General features: G+C 37.3%; 1 protein-coding gene across 1 annotated transcript in view; it reads right to left on the reverse strand.

The window, feature by feature from the left end:
* Positions 1-17,441, reverse strand: part of C14H1orf87 (chromosome 14 C1orf87 homolog) — an 88,263-nt gene that overhangs the window by 27,213 nt on the left and 43,609 nt on the right. The window contains 3 exon segments of the mRNA XM_059377088.1: positions 6,004-6,101; positions 8,340-8,403; positions 13,144-13,307. Of these exon segments, the coding sequence (XP_059233071.1) occupies positions 6,004-6,101; positions 8,340-8,403; positions 13,144-13,307 (326 nt within the window).

A 17,441-nucleotide genomic window follows, 5' to 3' on the forward strand; every position in this document is an offset into this window, starting at 1 on the left:
TGCAGGAGAGTCTATATGGTGTATTGAGAGTGAAGACTCTGAAGCTAGAGAACCTGCTTTTGACTCAGACTGATTGATGAATTCATTAATCAGTTACCTATTGGTTTTACCCTCTCTGTGCCCTAGTTTCCTCTTTTGAAAAATAGTAGTACCTACCTCATGGAGCATTTACAAGGATTAAAAGAGGTAATATTTATAAAACACTTAGAATATTGCCTATAATATAGTTACCAGTATATAAATGTTGACTCAATAATAATAATAATAATAATAATAATATCATTATTATTATTATTCAGACCCCATATGGATATGGACTTCTGCAAAAGAAGACGAAATTAGTGAACTCTTAAGAGCCAGGTCCAGTTCCCAAGACCCAGCTGATGGGCAGATCCATAACATTTCTCTAATTGCTCACTATCTACCAATTTTCCTATTCCCATTTACAAGTAATTGCTGAATCGGACACCTCATGTTTGCTTTATCTCCTAAAATCCTCTGGTTGTTCCTGGGATTATCAAACCGGTCCTTTTCAACCTAATTGCACTCTTCATAATGGACCAGATGTGTATGATAAGTCCTACTTGTGGCTGTGTCAATTGCTGCATTCTATTTATGCAGCTTCCAGAGCAGCTTCATTATTTATCCCCTCCCCCAACACAATTTGGCTTGTGTGCCTGTGTTTTAAACTGGGTTTGAAGCATTTAATTTTGCCAATACAATTTTAGGGTATTAGTTTGCCTCCTGTTCTCTCTCTGCCCTCCTTAATTACCATTTATTGCAAAGTCACACAGAAACATTAAATGCTAATTCTGACTTACGTGTTCCTGGCCAAGAATGAGGATAATAATTTCCATCCAACACAACCTGAACTCATTTTACATAAGGGTGATTCAGAGTAGAGATTTGAAATCGTAATCAAGTCTTTCTCAAAATCGCCTTACCCTAGCAGACATTCACTAATGTCTCTGCTAATTGGTAGGCAAATGGCAAAAAACAAAATCTCAGTTTAAAAAACAACAACAACAACACAAAAAACAACAACTTTGTAACATCGTTCGTGAAATTGCTCCTCTCATCAGCTCTTGCAACGTGACAGTTTAAGAAGGGAACACAACTCATTTTATTTGGTTAGATGGGGCTAATCCCACATCACCATAATCCCTCCTGATGTTTTATTGATTCTAAAGGACATTTAATCAGGAAGCAGCTCAGCACTAGAATCCTGCTAATTAGCAAGCAGCCACATTCCAAATGGGTTCCCAATTGAACAGCAGATTAATGGACAATATGTACTAAAATAATGATTCGTGCATTCAGCTCCTAAAATGTGTGTCTAAATTGCATCTTTAATCTCTTAAGGATATAGGTTTGCATACAAAACCCTTAACAGAATGGATTTAATTCAACAGAAGAAGCTTTAGCCAAGGACTGTTTAAGGATGAAACAGGTTTATCACTTATAAATGCAATTCTTTACTAGTTCTCATGGTTTGATGTCCTTGAACATTCAAAGGTCAAAGACAGGTGAATAAGGAAACCAGTGTGCTTCTCTGATATGCACATAAAATAGCGGGAAACTGACAATATTGATATATGTAGCCTAACCTCATTTGCTCCCCAATCCCTTTATTCTCATATATTTGTTTCCTGGAATCTTGGTTCTGGACCCTATCTTTTAATCAAGTATACTATGTAGCAGGTATAATGTGAGTGCTGATACTTGCTTTTCTCCATTTTTGGGGGGTATTTTGGGACTCCCAATTTTAGATGATTGGTTTTTACTTGGCTCTTAGCCCACTTTTCTGCTTTTTTTGCTTAACCACCTTCCTCCCTGCTACTCAGCCACCTCCAAGGTTTTAGATGAGGGAAACCCCCATGTCCTGAAGCTGGCCTGGTGGAAATTCATTGGCTAGGTTCAGTCTCCTTCCATCATTTATTTATCAGTTGATATTTGCTGTAACCTTTACCCTTCTTTGCTTTTCTGTATTGCTCTAATCATCATGTAATATATGTCACATATTCCAGCTTCTTTACTGTTTCTCTTCCCCATTAGAATACAAGATTCACAAGAGAGGAGACTATTGCATTCATATCTGTGTCCCCAGTGATTAGAGTAGTGCTTGGTATACAGTAGCAGCTCAATAAGTATTTGTTAAATAAATTAATAAATGAATTAATCAAATATTTACTGTGTGACTATCATGTGCCAAGTATTGGCCTACAAGATGCTGAGGATATAATGTGAAGGAAACAGTCATGTTCCCTGCCAGCATGGGGATACCTACCTAGACGTTAAAGTATCAAATCGCATAAATAAATATGTAATTACAAATAAAGATAAGTTTTAAGAAAGAAAATAGCTGAGTGCTAAGAAGATAGCACAAGGAACCTGATTTTGATGAGGTCTTTAGGAACGGCCTTCTTCAATTTGGCCACGAGAGGGACTAGTCAGAATTTGTGTCTGACTAGGCATCCCTGAGAGTATCTTGACATTCTACCCCTTCCCTTGTTCAGTTCACTTTCACAGATATTTATTGAATTCTAATATGTGCGAATTGAATTCTAAGAGGCCATGCTCTAGACGCTTAGGATACATCAGTGAGCAAAACAAATAATCTTCCTGACCCCTGGCAGTATAGCTTATAGTCTATCAGAGATCAACAGATAACAATAAACATCATATATCAGCAAATCACCGAATACATTAGAAGTGTGTTGAAGAAAGCAGAAGGAAAGCAGGGTAAGAGGAAGAGGGGCTGAGAGACTACAACTTTAACTAGGGTGGTTAGTGTAGGCTATGGACTAGGTGGACAAGGTGATATTTGAGTAAAAAATAAAGAAGATGATCGAGTTAACATGTAGATATCTGGGTAAACAAGTGTTTTAAGTAGAGGAAGTATTCGGAGGTTAGTTGCTAAGGTGGTTATATGCATGGTACGTGTCAGAAGGACAAGGATTACAGGGTAACTGGAACAGAATGGGCAAAGATAGTTGTAGAAGGAGCTAGAGAAGTAATCGGGGAGCAAATCAGGTAGCACTCTTTATAAGGACTTGGGTTTTTTTTTCTTTTTTCTTTTTTCCTCCTCTTAGTGAAATAAGATTCTCTTACAGTTCCATGCAAAACAATGACATAAACTGTTTTAGGTTTTAACAAATCACTGTAGCTACTGTACTGAGGATAAACTAGGAACAAGGGAGAAATCTAGTTCAGTTAGGAGGCTATTATACTAATCCAGGAGACATACAATGGTAGCTTGAATGAAATGTAGTTAATTAACAATAGAGGTGGTGAGAAGTGACCAGATTCTGGGGGTATTATGAAGATCGAGTTGCTTCCCTAATTAATTTTTGATGGATTGAATAGGAAATGTGAGAAAAAGAGAACAGCTAAAAATTACAGGTATGTTGTGTTTTCATTTTAATTCAGTTCAAAATGTTTTCTAATTTCCTTTTTCTTTCTTACCATAGGTTATTTAGAAGTGTGTTGTTTAGTTTCATAATGTTTGGAGATTTCCAGGATTTTTGTTTGTTGCTTTTAATTTCTACTTTACTTCTGTTGTGATCAGAGAACATATTTTATCTGATTTCATCATTTTAAACTTACTGAGACTTGTTTTATGGCTCAGAATATGATTTAATTTTTTAAATATTTCATGTATGATGAAAAAGAATCTGTATTCTGCTATTATATGGAGTATTCTGTAATTGCTACTTGATTGATCAAGTTATTTGATCATTTGTCCATTTTTTAATTTTATTACTGCTTATTATCAATTACTGACAAAGAGATATTATATTCTCCAATTGTAATTGTAAATTTGTCTGTTTCTCCTTTAAGTTTTATGTTTTCTCTTTATGTAAATTAAAGCTATATTATTAAGGACATGAACATTTAGGTTTGTTATGTTCTCTTGATGAATCGACTTTTTGGTATCCCTTGCTTTGGAATGCATTTTATTTGACGTTAATGTAACCAAGGTGACTTTCATTTCATTAGAGTTAACATGGTGTATCATTTCCATATTTTTACTTTTAGTATGTCTTTTATTTTAAATGTGTTGGTTGTAGACAGCATTTAGTTAAATCTTGCTTTTTATATGAAATCTGAACATCACAGACTTTTTATTGGTACATTTGGATCATTAATACTTAATATAATTCTTGATATGGTTGGGTTTAAATCTAATACCTTGATATTTATTTCCTATTTATCTTATTTGTTTCTTGTTTCATTTTCCTCTTTTTAATATTTTATTATTTAAGTATGCATGTGTATCCTTTTTATCTTTTTTTTTTTTTTTTTTTTTTATCTCAGACCATTTAATTAAGCTACTTTGCTTGGGACATTTTTACAGAGCCATTTTGACACCAAGGCCATTTTGACAGGGCTTAAAGAAAACAAACCACTGAAATTTCAATTTTTAAAACATTATCAATTTCAATTTTAAAACATTGCACTTATATTCTGAATCCCATAGTTCATTGTTAATATTTTTGCTTTAAATAGTAAATTTTCTTTTAAAGAGTTTTTTTTAATGAGAAATATACTTTTTATTCATCCATATATTACTATTTCTAGTACTTTTCAGTGTTTTGGTGTAGATCTAAAATTATCTTTTTCCTCTGCCTGAGGTCTTTTAATATTTGTAGTATAGCTCTGATGGTTATGAACACTCTCATCTCCATTTTATCTTTGTTTTAAAGTCTATTTTGTCTGATGTAATTATAGCTCCCCTGGCGTTCTTTTGGTTTCCATTTGCATAGAATATCTTTTTCTATTCCTTCACTTTCAGTCTGTGTGTTATCCTTATGTCTGATTTGAGTCTTTTATAGGCAGCATATAGATGCATCTTGTTTCTTTCTTATCCATTCAGTCACTCTGTATCTTTTGATTGTAGAATTTAGTCCATTTACATTTAAAGTAATTATAGATGGGTATGTACTTACTGCCATTTTGTTCATTGCTTTCTGGTTGTTTTGTAGTTCCTCTGTTCCTTTATCTCTTGGTCTCCTCCTTTGTGATTTGATGATTCTTTAGTGATATGTTTAGATTTCTTTCTCATTATCTTTTGTGTATCTTCTATAGCTTTTTGCTTTGTGGTCACCATGAGGCTTATATATAACAGCTTATATTTATAACAGTCTATTTTAAGTTGACCTGAACTATTCTCAACCCTTGTGCAAGACCTAAAATTTTTTCTGTCTCTTTCTTTTGTTCTTTTTCCTCCTCACCCCAGGGCCATGGGTAGTTTCCTCAAATGGATACATTAGCCAGTACACAAGAGCAACTCTTTAGAAATCTCCAGAGAGAACTCTCTGGGAGATCTCTCTTCTCCACTTCTCTGTACTGTGCATTCTAGCCTTCTTGGCCTTCCATAACTCCAAATGCCATCTCTTTAGTGGAAGAAGAATTCTGGGGTCTGGATTTCCTCTTCTTGTTCCATAAGCTTAGCTTGCCTCATTTATTTTTCTTTCTTTAGGGAATCACGGTTTTGTGCTGCCTGGTATAAACATCTGAAAAACCATTGCTTCATATATTTTGTCCTATTTTTAAGTTATTTCAGATGAAATGGTAAATCTGACTCTTGATAGTCTATAATGGTTGGAATTCAAAGTTTTCTGCTTTGTATTTTGATGACCAAGAAAGCTGTCTTAATTTAAGCAAACATTTCTTAAGTATTTTCAATTAATGAAATTACTTCAGGGTCATCTGGGTGGCTCTGTTCGTTGATCATCCAATTCTTGATTTCAGCTGAGGTCATGATCTCAGGGTCATGAGATCAAGCCCTGCATCAGGCTCCATGCTTAGTGGGAAGTCTGCTTGAGATTCTCTCTTCCTCTCCCTTTGCCCCTTCCCCACGCACATGTGCTCTCTCTCTCAAATAAATAAATAAATATTTTTAAAAATAGAAATTGATTGCTTCACACATGAAGCTTCTAAAAACAGATCTCAGTGTTTGGTATCCTAATAGAGGACTATGAGAATAAAAAATCAACTTACTTTATTTCACCATGGTAACCCAGAGCTTGATGATTTAGCAGTGTCTCCAGGAGCCTCAAAGTTAGATATAATCCATGTTTTCCATATATAGTCCTGACCTTCAAAGTAAGAAAGGATTTGGAGTTTCATTATAATGAAATTAAGATTTAAATTTTATCTAATACAGCACTGTATGTTAACTATGCTGGAATTAAAATGTAAAAAATTAAAATAAAATTAGCAAATTTTTATTTGATTGATGCAGAGGTGCAGTTCATTACTCAGAAGCCATTGAATTTTGAAATGCTGATCTTAAATTTTTGCCAGCCACATTTTTGCTATTCTCTTTGATATGTCTTAATAAAAGATAACTATATTCTCAAAATATTTTTTTTTTTTTGCCAGCAATGAAATGGGTGGTCAAGGCCTAGAAATTATATGTACTTAATATACAGGTAAAGTGTAAAATATTTTTGTGTATCTCCTTTGGTTTATAAAACAAGCTTGATATATTAGCACAGCTAGTATTGTTATCTGCATTTCATACATGGCAAAACCAATACTTAAAAAGATTAAGTCACTTCCCTGATGTTACACAGTTCATAAATGATGGAACTTAGTCTAGAAACCAGATGCCCAGTAAATTTTTGTTGGATAAGTCACTGTAGTTTCCCAGGTACTTAATATTTTCTGAGTCTAGCTGACAAATCATTTCTCAGTTTGGTGGATGGGTGACATGTCAGACTTTAGGGGTATGGTAGCATATATTGTGTGCTTAGCATGTGTGTGTGTGTGTGTGTGTGTGTGTGTGTGTGTATGGAGAGAGAGAGAGAGAGAGAGAGAGAGAGACAAAGAGAAAGAGTGCATGGGCATGTGGGGGTTGGAGAGGCAGAGGAAGTAGAGAAGTGGGGAGGGAAAGGGAGAGAGGGAATCTTAAGCAGGCTCCACATTCAGTGTGGTTCCCCATGTGGGGCTTGATCTCATAGCTCTGAGATCATGATCTGAGCCAAAATCAAGAGGTGGACACTTAACTGACTGAGCTACCTAGGCACCCCTAGCATAATGTTTAAACATAGACTTTGGAATGAAACAGGAGTTATTTTGGACACAAGATCTGCTGCCTGTGATTTGTGTGACCTTTCTGTGCCCAGTGTTTCATCTACAGAACAAGACTAGTATTTTCTAATTCCTATGGTTCTGTGAGGGTTACATGAGAAAATAAACAGTTAGAATAATGCCTTGCTTTTAGTATGCATTTGATTAATATTTGTTGAAATGAAGAGATGAAGAAAGGCAAGAGAGGAAAGAGGGAGGAGAGGAGAGGAGAGGAGAGAAGGGAGAGAGAGAAAACAAGAAAAGGAGAAAGAAGGGAAGAAGGGATAGAAAGAAGGAAAGAAGAAAGGAAGGGAAGGAGGAAGGAAAGGGTGGGAGGAGGAAGGAAGGAAAGGGCAAAGAAAGAGATGTCTAATTTGTGCTTGATCTCAACTGTAGCTACTGTTATTACTCTGAGAGGAGGTTCAGTACAGTGACTGTATTATGCATGTTTTTTTACTCTAATGATTTGACATCAGGGCTGTGCTGACCCTGGAGTGATTGCCCCTCTCAAGGCTAACCAGTTCCTAGCAAGGGTAAAGGACAGGCTTGAAAGTGTGTTTTTCTTTCATATGCAAAGCAACCTCTTCTTTTATGGGGGGTGGGGGGCTCTCACACTGGGGCCACTATTTCCCTACCCTTATCACCCCAGGGTCAAGTACTAGGCAAATAGGGACAACCCCTATGCCTCAGGGATCACTGAAATTATTCAAACTAGCCAATCTTTTTTTTTTTTTTTAATTTTTTATTTATTTTTTATAAACATATATTTTTATCCCCAGGGGTACAGGTCTGTGAATCACCAGGTTTACACACTTCACAGCACTCACCAAAGCACATACCCTCCCCAATGTCCATAACCCCACCCCCTTTTCCCAACCCCCCTCCCCCAAGCAACCCTCAGTTTGTTTTGTGAGATTAAGAGTCACTTATGGTTTGTCTCCCTCCCAATCCCATCTTGTTTCATTGATTCTTCTCGTACCCACTTAAGCCCCCATGTTGCATCACCACTTCCTCATATCAGGGAGATCATATGACAGTTGTCTTTCTCCGCTTGACTTATTTCACTAAGCATGGTACGCTCTAGTTCCATCCATGTTGTCGCTCAAACTAGCCAATCCTAAACTGGCTCACCCTGCCTCTCCTATTCCACGATAAGGGCTCCTGTCCACATTTTCCCTTCATCCCCTCTGCCTGCCGCCTGACCAACCCTGCTGGTGTGGGTGTGCCATGCTCCCTTGCCTTGGAAGCTGTGTATAACAAACTGTCTCTTCAGTGGCACTCATCTCCTGATCTGTTGGTTGGAACACAGCAGAATAATAATAGAACCTAAACCGTAAAACAGTGACATAAAAACTAATCTTTGTTTATCTTTATGGAAGGAAACAAACAATACATCTAGGTTCAATACTTGTACATGTTACTTCCTAGGTATGGAGAAGTCCTGTCAGGGATGCTTAACAGAGGAAAGAAGATCAGTTTGGAACAGAAAAACAAAACAAAACAAAGCAAAACAACGAGTTAGAGTTTACAGAAGAGTAAGGGGTCAGGGAAAATTCCAGGCAGAAGAAAACCATGTGTGATTAATGGATGAGATAGAGTATGGTACTTTTAAGAAACCGCATATATTTTGACATTATCCATTCTACTATAATTTTATACCCTTTTATAAAGGGTATAAATTAAAAGACACTGGCTTAGTGAGGCCTGCAGTTGTGTTTTATTCATTTTTCAAAGGCCATTTGTTTAGCACCACATTGAAAAATAAAATGCCAATAATTATTGAACAAACAAATACATAGATGAACAAGGAAGTGAATGAATGAGTTGAAGACAGTAAAGACTAGAGTGTGTATGGGCAGAGGGTGGCAAAAATAAATTTAGAGAGGTAGAAATTAGTCACATTATGCCATTTTACTCCTTAAATAAAAATTGAATTATCCTCATGGTTATAGCCTATTAATGTATTTTTAAACATCAGTGTAAGAGGTTATTCTAAAAACAGTTCATTTACTTCTGGCAACATTGAGTTTTGCTCTAGGCTAAAATGAACAGCAGATTAGAAATAGTACATCAGGGTTCCTAGAAGCAGATTGATTGATGGCTGCTAAGAGCTGACAGTTATAAAGGAGCAAAAAAACATCTACCAGAATCCTGGCAACTTAGTGTTATTCAGGATTATTACTAAAATTGCTTAAAGCTTGAATATTCATAATGATGACCCTTGTTCAAAAAGAAAACATTTCATTATGTGTAGTTTCTTCTGTTTAGTAAGGAAATGTTTTTTAATCAAATGTAAATAAAATGTCTATGTTATTTAGAAAATGACATGTGAAATAAATATTCATTTCCCCAAAATGCTCCTTGAAAGAGTGGTGCACAGATGCTCTCTCAACTTCCTCTCTTCCCACTTAAAGCTCCATTTGCATTTTACCCCATCACTGTACTTTAACTGTATTTGCCAAGTCACTGGTAACTTCCATGGTTTGAAATTGCATGAGTACCCTTCAGTCCTAATTATAGATTGTCTCTTCACATCATATAACATGACTAATCATCCCATCCTTCTATAAATCTCTTTTTTGGCTTTCTTGACCACTCCCATGCCAGTTGTGATTATTTTTAGTCTCCTTTGTTGGCTTCTCTTCTACCTACTCCTTAACAATAAGTGTCCTCCTCTACTTTCCATTATGTCCTTGGGTAACCCTAACTACTCCCATGGCTTCATTATATTAAAGACCTTTATATTATATATACAGATAGATAGATATAAGATATATCTCTATCTATCTATCTATCTATCTATCTGTCTATATCTATCTATAAAAGACCTGTATATTAAAGACCTTTAAATCATTATTTAGCTTTACTGTCTCAACCAAGAACAAAGTGTTTAAAACTGAGCCCCTCATCCTATCCCCCATCCCTTCAAATCTACTCCTTGTTGGTTTCCTATCACAGAGAATGGTACCACCACTCACCAAGTTGCCAAGGCCAGAACCCTGGGAATCATTTTGATCTTCCTAATTCAGGGCCCATATCTAGTTAGTCACCAAGATATACTTTCCTACCTCCTTAATATCTCTATTTCTCCTGTTAACGTCCTGATTTAAAACCTCCTAATTTCTTGCTTGAATTATTGGAATAGCCTTCTACATTTAAAGTACAGAGGGTCTCTTTGCCTCTGATTCTTCATATTCCATTAGAGTGCTTTTTACAAATTTCAAATTTGATCATATCATTCACTGTTTAATATCCTGTGATGATCCTTTTGGGCCTCAGGACAAAGTTCAGCTCCTTAGAAAGAGCCATCATAAATTGGCTCCAACTTTCCTTTCTAACATCAACTTGGGCAGCATCTCCCACTATCCCCAGCCACCACACACCCACGATATTCTGTCTGTATGAATGACTTCCAGTTTCCTGAATTAGTTGTGCTCTCTCTTATTTCAGTCCCATTTCACACTGTTCTTTTTACCTAGGATACTTTTCCCATCATTGTCTCTGCCTTCCTCCTAATTCTTTACCAAATTCACTTGTCCCGTAAGATTTAGTATTTGCATCATCTCCTCTGGATGGGTTTTGAGCCAGGCTATGTTGTTGTTCTTTTTCTGTGTTCCAAGTTACTGCCGTCACTGCATTTGCCATACAGAACTATGTCATGTTTAAAATGGCACCTTTCCCCTGAGCTCCTGGAGAACTCAGGAACTGAGTTCATAATAGTCTCTTGTCCTTAGTGGCTTTTAAGAGTACCCAGAACACTGGATGAGGATCTATGTTGCCTCAGCAGTCCTGCCAGAAGCCATCATTGCATCAAAGTTGAACTAGAGGAACAGGAGGTGTGAGTCCACGAATGGGGATGGTAGATATTTGACATGTTTTTAGACTATTCTTTGAGAATGGCAAAATTTCATTCATTTGAGTGGCAAGATGCAAGATTATCCTTCAAGACTACATTTATTTATCTGAGAAGCTACAGGTGATCTGTGAGCCCTCTGAAATGACTGCAAGGGTGGTATCCCTGCCACACACACACTGCAAGGGCACAGGGAATGTAGATTTCATGAGAAATTTAAGAATCCTGTGATTCTTTTCCCTACACTCCAAGGAGATTAAAAATTGCTGTTCAAAAAGAGAAGCCCTTCCAACTCGTAGCCTTTCCAAGTCTAGCCTGAAGTCCTATGTCTAGGAACATGAATGCGAGGGTACAGCTGCTGCTGCTTTTTGTATCCAATGTCCCTTGGGCCTCAATTTGTCTCATGTTCTGGGGAAACAGAATTCTATTTTACATGCCTCCCAGACTGCAATATACTCTGAGTGAGTTCCAGATGTCTTAAGAGATGCCAGATGGCTCAAAAGAGACAGACCAGCTTCAAGGAAAATGTGCCCCATTTCTTTGGACATGAACCACAAATTTAAGCTTTCAGGGCCAGCTCTCATAGCCAGTGCTCAATGTGGCCATCACTTGATCCTGGAAATATCCTTCTTCCTTGGGCTGTTTTGAGTAATAATTTAACCAAATACTGATTTTTTTTTTTTATTAGAAGAGAAAGAAACTAGTGTTTACTGAGTGCCTCTTATATTAGTGTGGGAAGTGCCTTCACACACTTATCTTGTTTAATCCTCACAACAGATACAGGAAATAGATATTTGAACCCAGTTTTTTTTTTCCAGCTGAAAAATCTGAAGACTCAAAAGAGTTTAAACAAATTTATTTTGCTTTACAAGTTATTTATGTGTTATTCTACCAATATCACCTGAGAACATACAGGCTTCATTGATGGTGTCACGTAATTTCCAATCTAACAAATATTTGCTGCTTCTTATTCTATTTCCACTGATATTATGAACATAATAAAAGCCATTTATGTTGTGTGGAAACTTCTGCAGTGCGCTCCCCAGTGAAACATGCTTGCATGTGTAATCTTCACATACATAACAGACACATGTACACACTATCATGACCTTTGTTTTTGTATGAAAGCATAGAGAAAGCTGCTTCTGTCCTGGAATAAGAATCTACTTCCAGCATCCTGTGTCCTTGCTTCCTTAATAAATGTCATGTATTCCTCTTAATTCCCCTCCATTCTAACTCCTGTTTAACTAGATGAAAGGTATTTTCCAATCTTTTCTCTAGCACATTCTTTGTTATCCGCCCCCCCCCCCCCAATTGTAAATCCCTTCTACTCCTCTGGAATTCTAAGTCTTACATTCTTAACTCAATGGATAGTTCCAGATATCTTTTGGTGAATAGAGTTCAAATTCTGACTTTCAATATCCAGTACTCTTCTGTACTTTGAAACCTGGCTCTGCTACTTGCTAGCTGTGGCCCTTGGATGATTCCGTTGGCTGCCCTGAGACTCAGTATTTTTCATTAAATTGGTATTATAATATCCATCTGGATTTTATAGTTATCTGTAAATGTTAAATGAGAGAGAGTAAATAAAGCATTTAGTGCAGGGTTTGGCACTTACTTAGTAAGAATTCAATAAAGTGGAGGTGATAAGTTGTTATTGATGGAATTGTAGTAATAATTGTAATTATTATTTTGCCTGTATTCAAGGTAGCCTTATGACTAGGGTTTCTTTGGCTCAAGACAACACTTGAGTTTATGTGGTTCTGTATCCTCTTCCATAAAACACATCTGCGCTGTTAATTCTCCAAAACAGCACATTAATCTCTATCAGCGATAAATCACATTAGTTCCTAAAAACTCAGTGTTCCTAAGGAATGGGATACCACATGCTGATGTCACTGGAAGCTGGTAGAGCGTGTGAGAAATGAACATTTGGCCTTGGAAAAATTGTTTGTTTTCCATTGTGAAATAGTATTTGAGTGTTGTCATATTCTCTATTATTAACATAGAACATATCTCAGCCCAAGTAATTCCTGGACCAATTATGCACATTCTACAATTCCTTTCTCCTTTTGTTTTTCTCATTTCAAGCACAGAAAACAAACAATTGTATAATGTGATCCACGGGCAGAACACAGATTATAGCTGTGCTTTCTGCTAGATCCTGAGGTGGGCTCTGGAGATGAACACACTGGAACTCTAATTTTGGTTACCTTGGTGGGGGCAGGGAGCCAGAGAAAGAGTAGTCTTCCTTCTGGAAATTCAGACTGAGGCCCTCTATGTTGAGTTTGCCATGGATTGTCCTTAGTGCCATCAGGATCTCCAGTAGGTTCTCGCCCACTTCTGACTGTGGGCTGGCCTCTGCAGGAGCAGTACTCTGTGGAGGGGCAGGGGAAAGTCTGTGACACATGAACCTCCCAAAGCTGTTGTGTTTCCATACCACATTTATCAGTTCTGACATACACCATGAACCCAGAGAACCCACTCAATAAGAGCTTCTAGATTTCAGAAACCTTATCATGGGGTCTTTGCATGGAGATTTCACAGATTATCTCCAATCTGTTCTATTTTACTGACCACTGAAGGAGGCACCAATGAATTTGGCTAGAGCATAAACCAAAACTTTTTTCCAAGTTGAGAAGAAAAATTACAAGTGACCACAGTAGTTTACTTTAGCTGCTTGATCTTACTTCTCTTAAGCCCATATAATTATTGATGGCAATTCAAATTTCCAAACTGTCCCTTGCCACAGGCAAAGCAAAGTGGATCCTGCCAGATCCCTGTAACCATGGATTTCCTTCTATAGAAGGAAATCTTGAATCAAGTGAACTTCCCATGTTATCTTTGACTCTGCAATTAGTATCTGGAAAACTCAGAAAAGTTTTGGCAGTAATGATTTTGCATATGTTTCTAATAATTATGATTGTTTATCTCACTGACTATTGTAACTTTAAATGAAAGGTGAAAACCCATGATAGGTGATAAAGCATTATAGTCATTTATTTTATGAAACTAGTTTGAGATGTTTACTCATTTAACATTCAAGTGATGTCTCCTTCTGGATCCAGCTATCTTCTTGGCAGAGAAGCTTTTCCTAATTTCCACTGTCTCAACATAACGTGCCACTTCCCTACAAGGACAGTCTGTGACTTCTCCAAGCCTCCACTCCTGTAAATCATCTTCTTTTCAGTGATGTGTCAATAAACCTTAATAACCTGCTTTCAAAGATAATGCCCTAATTTATTGCATTACTAATTTTCATGGTGTAAGTACTCCCACCATGGATGACTTCAAGGTGCCAATAGAATATCATTGAATGATGATGAATATTTTTTCATGTGTCTGCTAGCTATTTGAATGTCTTCATTGAAGAAGTGTCTATTCATGTCTTCTGCCTATTTTTTGAAATGTTTATCTGTTTTTTTGGTGTTGAATTTGTGAAGTTCTTTATAGATCTTGTATATCAGCCCTTTGTCTATAATGTCATTTGCAAATATCTTCTCCAATTCTGTGGATTGCCTCTTGTTTTGTTGACTGTTTCCTTTGCTGTGAAGAAGCTTTTGATCTTGATGAAACCTCAAAATTCATTTTTGCTTTTGTTTCCTTTGTCTTTGGAGACATGTCTTGAAAGAATTTGCTGTGGCTGATGTCAAAGAGGTTACTGCCTATGTTCTCCTCTAGGATTTTGATGGATCCTGTCTCACATTTAGGTCCTTCATCCATTTTGAGTTTATCTTTATGTATGGTGTGAAAGAATTTTCAAGTTTCATTCTTCTGTATATAACTGCCCACTTTTCCCAGCACCATTTGTTGAAGAGACTGTCTTTTTTCCATTGGATATTTTTTTCTGCTTTGTTGAAGATCAGTTGACCATTGAGTTGTGAGTCCATATCTGGGCTCTCTATTCTGTTCCATTGACTTATGTGTCTGTTTTTGTGCCAGTACCATGCTATCTTGGAGATCACAGCTTTATAATATAGCTTGAAATCAAGCGTGATGCCCCCAGCTTTGTTTTTCTTTTTCAACATTTCCTTGGTGATTTGGGGTCTTTTCTTGTTCCATACAAATTTTAGGATTGTTTGTTCCAGCACTTTGAAAAATGTATTTTGACTGAGATGGCATTGAAATTATACATTGCTCTGGGCAGCATAGACATTTTAACAATGTTTATTTTTCTGATCCATGAGCATGGAATGTTTTTACATCTTTTTATGTCTTCTTCAACTTCTTTCATGAGTGTTTTGTAGTTCCTAGAATATAGATCCTTCACTTCTTTGCTTAGGTTTATTCCAAGATATCTTATGTTTTTTTTTGTGCTATTGTAAATGGAATTGATTCTCCAATTTCTCTTTCTACAGTTACATTGATTTCTGTGCCTTGATTTTGTATCCTGCCACATTACTGAATTGCTATATTAGTTCTAGTAATTTGGGGGTGGAGCCTTAGCTATCAGGGAAATTCAAATCAAAACCACATTGAGATACCACCTTATACTAGTTAGAATGGCAAAGATTGACAAGGTAAAAAACAAAAAGTGTTGGTGATGTGGTGGAGAAGGAGGATCCCTCTTACACTGTTGGTGGGAATGCAAGTTGTGAAGTCACTTTTGCAAACAGTGTGGCGATTCCTCAAAAAATTAAATATAGAGTTATCCTATGACCCAACAGTTGCACTACTGGGTATTTGCCCCAATGATACAGATGTAGTGAAAATGAGGGCCATATGTACTTCAATGTTCATAGCAGCAATGGACACAATAGCTAAACTGTGGAAAGAGCTGAGATGCCCTTCAGCAGAAGAATGGATAAAGAAGATGTGGTCTGTATGTACAATGGAATATTACTCAGCCATCAGAAAGGATGAATACCCAATTTTTGCATCAACATGGGTGGGGCTGGAGAAGATTATGCTCAGTGAAATAAGTCAAACAGAGAAAGACAATTATCATATGGTTTCACTTACTTGAGGAACATAAGGAATAACATGTAGGACATTAGGAAAAGTGAATTGGGGGAAATTGGAGGGGGAGATGAACCATGAGAGACTGTGGATTCTGAGAAACAAACTGAGGATTTTAGAGAGGAGGAGAGTAGGGGGATGGGTGAACCTGGTGGTGGGTATTAAGGAGGGCATGTATTGCATGGAGCACTGGGTGTTGTACATAAACAATGAATCTTGGAACACTGCACCAAAAACTAATGATGTATTTTATGGGGACTAACATAACACAATTAAAAAAAAGAAGAGGCTGTCACTGAATAAGGATCTTGGAAGTGGTGCTCCTAATTGGCCCTCAGTGGTTCTCTAGCACCCTGTGCTTGATCAGCTCTTTCATAATTCCTTCTTCTTTTCCTTAATAAGTCTTCCTCAGGTTGCAATCACATTTTTATTTCTTTAGCTATTGTTTCATGTCTGACTTCCCTGCTAGACTGTTCCATCAGATGTGGTTCAAGTCTGTTTTGTTTCTTACTATTTCCTGAGGATCTTATACAGTACATGGAATTGATTATTTTTATATGTATTTAACCTTTACTAGGGGTCATATTGTATTTTCTTAAATGATTTTTTTTGAGAGAGAGAGAGAGAGGGAGGGTGTACATGTGAGTGGGATGAGGGGCAGAGGGAGAGATGGAGGGAGGGGAAGAGAATCTCAAGCAGACTCCCTGCTGAGTGCAATACCTGATGTGGGGCTCAATCTTATGACCCTGAGATCATGACCTGAGCTGAAATCAAGATGTGGCTGCTTAACCAACTGAGTCACCCAGGTGCCCCTCTATCTTCTTTTTGCTCTGTGACTTTTACTTGAGTTTTGCCTAATAGCTCATATTTTCTGAAAGCTTATTACAGGAAAGAAGGAGTGGCTGTTTAACTTTGTTTAGGTCATAAAGTTTCTACACCCTCCTTCCCCATTCAGAATGTTCTCCAGCTCAGGATTCTCTCAGTCTAGTGGAGGAAAATGCCAACTATGTGGTTTATAAGGCTCTCTTTGCTGAGAGAGCACATGACCAAGACCTTGGTCATCAGATGTATCTGTCCCAGATCTGAATCGCCAGTTTTCTTTCCTCTTTCCTTTTCTTGCAATGCCAGTTCCTGGGGGTAGGAATACATGAACCTTTGGCCCCTGTCTCTGAACAGCAAGTACAAAATGAGCAGGAGTTGTATGAACCCATTTGCTTCAGCTGGTGGGGTTTCTTAGGAAACCTGCTGTGGAACATTGTTTCATCTGGTCCAACTTAGGTAAAGAGAGCTGTTGCCACGCTTGTTGCCACAGGTGATGCTGGAGGCTTTTTAAACATCACAGAGCTGTCCTCCTAAAGGCTATTCCTGACAGAACACGGGAGGGCCTTTTTCTGCAGCATGGTAATTAACAAAGAACCTGGGTTCATGATAGGCCATCAGTTCTGCACTTCCACAGATATGCCGTCTGGTATGTATCAAGCAGCACCTTCTCCCATGAGTTCAAAGTGATCCCTCTGTGTACACCATTTTTATAGAGTAGGTATCCAGATGT

Source organism: Mustela nigripes, chromosome 14 (genome assembly GCF_022355385.1).
Source record: "Mustela nigripes isolate SB6536 chromosome 14, MUSNIG.SB6536, whole genome shotgun sequence".
Lineage (NCBI taxonomy): Eukaryota > Metazoa > Chordata > Mammalia > Carnivora > Mustelidae > Mustela > Mustela nigripes.